Source organism: Erythranthe guttata, chromosome 11 (genome assembly GCF_056151865.1).
Source record: "Erythranthe guttata isolate IM_541 chromosome 11, IM_541, whole genome shotgun sequence".
Lineage (NCBI taxonomy): Eukaryota > Viridiplantae > Streptophyta > Magnoliopsida > Lamiales > Phrymaceae > Erythranthe > Erythranthe guttata.
The window spans coordinates 5,911,547-5,914,151 of record NC_142543.1 but is presented as its reverse complement, the minus strand read 5'-3'; the positions used below and the strand labels follow the sequence as shown (position 1 = coordinate 5,914,151).

Sequence of the window (2,605 nt, the reverse complement as noted above, 5' to 3'; positions counted from 1 at the left end):
GAATTCCATGTTGGATCGAAGCTAGATTAATAGTGAATGGTTTATAACCAATAAAACATATTACCCCCTCCATTCCATTTTAATTTTCTTTTTGGGTAATTCACACATATGAAGAAAACTAATAAATGTGCATGGATTCTAGAAAAAATCATAATAAAATGACTAAAAACCACTTTTATTAAATGTTTAACCATTGGTTCTCTTAATAAATGTTGGATATATTGCGAAAGTATATGTGAACAAGATTAACAAGGAAATAATCGAGGAGCATGTATCTCCTACGTATTTTACTCTTGCTAACTAATCTAAGCATAAGTAGTACATGCATCATATTAAATATATTCATCATGAATACTAGACCTACATGTATCTAAGTATTCATCTATTTGCCTATTCATGTATCCTATCATACATTGTGCATGCATGTGGATACACTTCTAGGAAGTGCATTAATATTTCAACAGAAAACAAAATAAATATTTCATTGGAATCTTAAAATGACAATCATTTTGAAATAAAAAGAAATTCTCTAGAAAAACAAATAAAATGGGGAGGAGGGAGTAGGAGTTTACACTATTCCTGTACACAATATTACCACATTTGTTATATGATCAAGAACTTTATTTGGAGATATTCACAAACTCGACTGCGAAACAATTGAAAATCAAACAACTTAGAAACCAAGTTGTAAGAAAACCCATAAAAACAAAAAAAAAAGAAAAAAAACAATATTCATCAACAATGAAAAGTTCAAACCAAACAGTCATGCCATACAAAATAATCCCCTCAAATTATTTCTCTTCAGAGATTGATTCTTCCCCTTCTTCGCGACATTATTATTACGACTCGATGAGCGACTCGATGAGCTATAATCGCCACTCGCATCGTGACTCAGAATAATCCTCTTCTCATTCCTCAACTCATTAATCACTTCCCTCTTCTCATCGTTTCTTCTTATCAACTCAGCCTGCGTCGACAAATTCTCCTCCAACAGTTTCGAAAACTTTATTGGTTCTTTACTCCAACTTCTCTCACTACTCCCAATTTCTTTCTCTCTCCTAAAAACAACCTCATTCTTGTCACTATAATACTCACTATTATTCGAATCAACTGATAGTACTGGCGTGTCGTTCTTCGTTGACTCGCGTCCGAAACTGGACGTACCCGATTCATCAGAACATGCTTCGACAGATTCGGAGTTGAAATCCGGTGCCTTGATTGGAGATAGATTACGCTTGTGTTGGAGGGACTGCAATTTTCTGAATGAATCCGAGAGGGAGCCGTTGTTATTGTTATTGTTTGATGCTTTGACGGAAGATTGATGATCGGATTTGAGCTGGTCGTATTTATCGGCTAAAGAGCGGTACGATTTGTGGAGCTCTTGTACCATTTTGATTAGCTGCGGTTTCTTTTCGTAGTACATTTCGGCTCTCTTGGCAAATGTTTCTCCGTCGTCTTCGATTAGGTCTAGTATCATCTTTATCTTGTCGTCCAATTCTGTTCATAGATATTGAATTATCTTTATATCAGCATAAATAATCCCGTTACGTTAACTATCGTATGAGTTGTTTCGATCACAACAAGATATTTACTTAGTTAAACCTCTTTAAATTAATACAGTCCTAATAAAATTCTATTAATTTAACACAAACATTAAATTATCGAACTAATAATTTAACATGTTTTTACTGAGTTCGGACCGGGAGAAAGTATTATTAAAACGATGTTATTAATTTAACATAATATTAATTTATGGAGGTTCTATTGTATATAAAAAATAAATCAGAGAGATTTTATAACAATTAGAATTAACAGTAATCAACAAAGTTTAAATGAATAATCTAGGGTTTTTTTTTTTTATGGAGAAGAGTGCATTATCTGCATAAGGAAAAATCTATAGAGTGTGTATTTTAAAGAACCTGCTAAAGTGGAGTGGAGCCATTGGGAGTGGGGAGGGCGATTGCGGCTGTCCGACCACCGTGAAAACGGAGATGGCGGCGGCGGCGGCTGCTCTTCCTCCACCTCCGTGCTGTTACTATTGTTCTCCATTAAAACAATTATACGAACCCTCCGCCTCAATAATTATAAAACTATTATAGAAAAATTAACTTTTATATCTCTCTAGTTTGATACTACGAGGGTTTGGTGGTAAATACGAGAAAATAAATAAATTGTGGTTTAATTAATTTATTGATTTAAGTGTCCTACAATTATGGAATTAATTATTTTGTTGGGATAAACTAGGAATCTTGCATTAGTCGTCATCCTAATTTTTAGACACAATTGGTGCCTTGATCTTTGCACTTGCTACAAAACAAAGTTAAAAACTCTATATATATATATGCAACAAAACCCTTTTTTTTTTCTTTTGTTAATTCAATATATTTTAGTTTTGTTATTTTGTGGATCTATATATTATATAAAATAAGATTTATAGCCTCAATAAATGACAGTGTGAAATTATTTATTGACACTCAATTGATGAGGTGTATTAGTCAATTGCTTAGTTGATATTTTTATTTTGGTACGTGTTTAAGTTGTTTTAAATTTAACATCTACACACTCATTTAAACATTATAGTATTTATATATAACTGTCCATTAAT

At 32.5% G+C, this 2,605-nt stretch overlaps 1 protein-coding gene across 1 annotated transcript; it reads right to left on the bottom strand.

Annotated features, from left to right (window-relative positions):
• Nucleotides 1-566: 566 nt before the first annotated feature.
• LOC105958044 (uncharacterized) lies at nt 567-2,085 on the bottom strand. The gene is made up of 2 exons (XM_012982049.2): nt 1,920-2,085; nt 567-1,497 (listed from the first exon to the last, which is right to left on the bottom strand). The coding sequence occupies exons 1-2, from the start codon at nt 2,047-2,049 to the stop codon at nt 764-766; spliced, it is 864 nt and encodes a 287-aa protein (XP_012837503.2). The 5' UTR covers nt 2,050-2,085; the 3' UTR covers nt 567-763.
• Nucleotides 2,086-2,605: the final 520 nt, after the last annotated feature.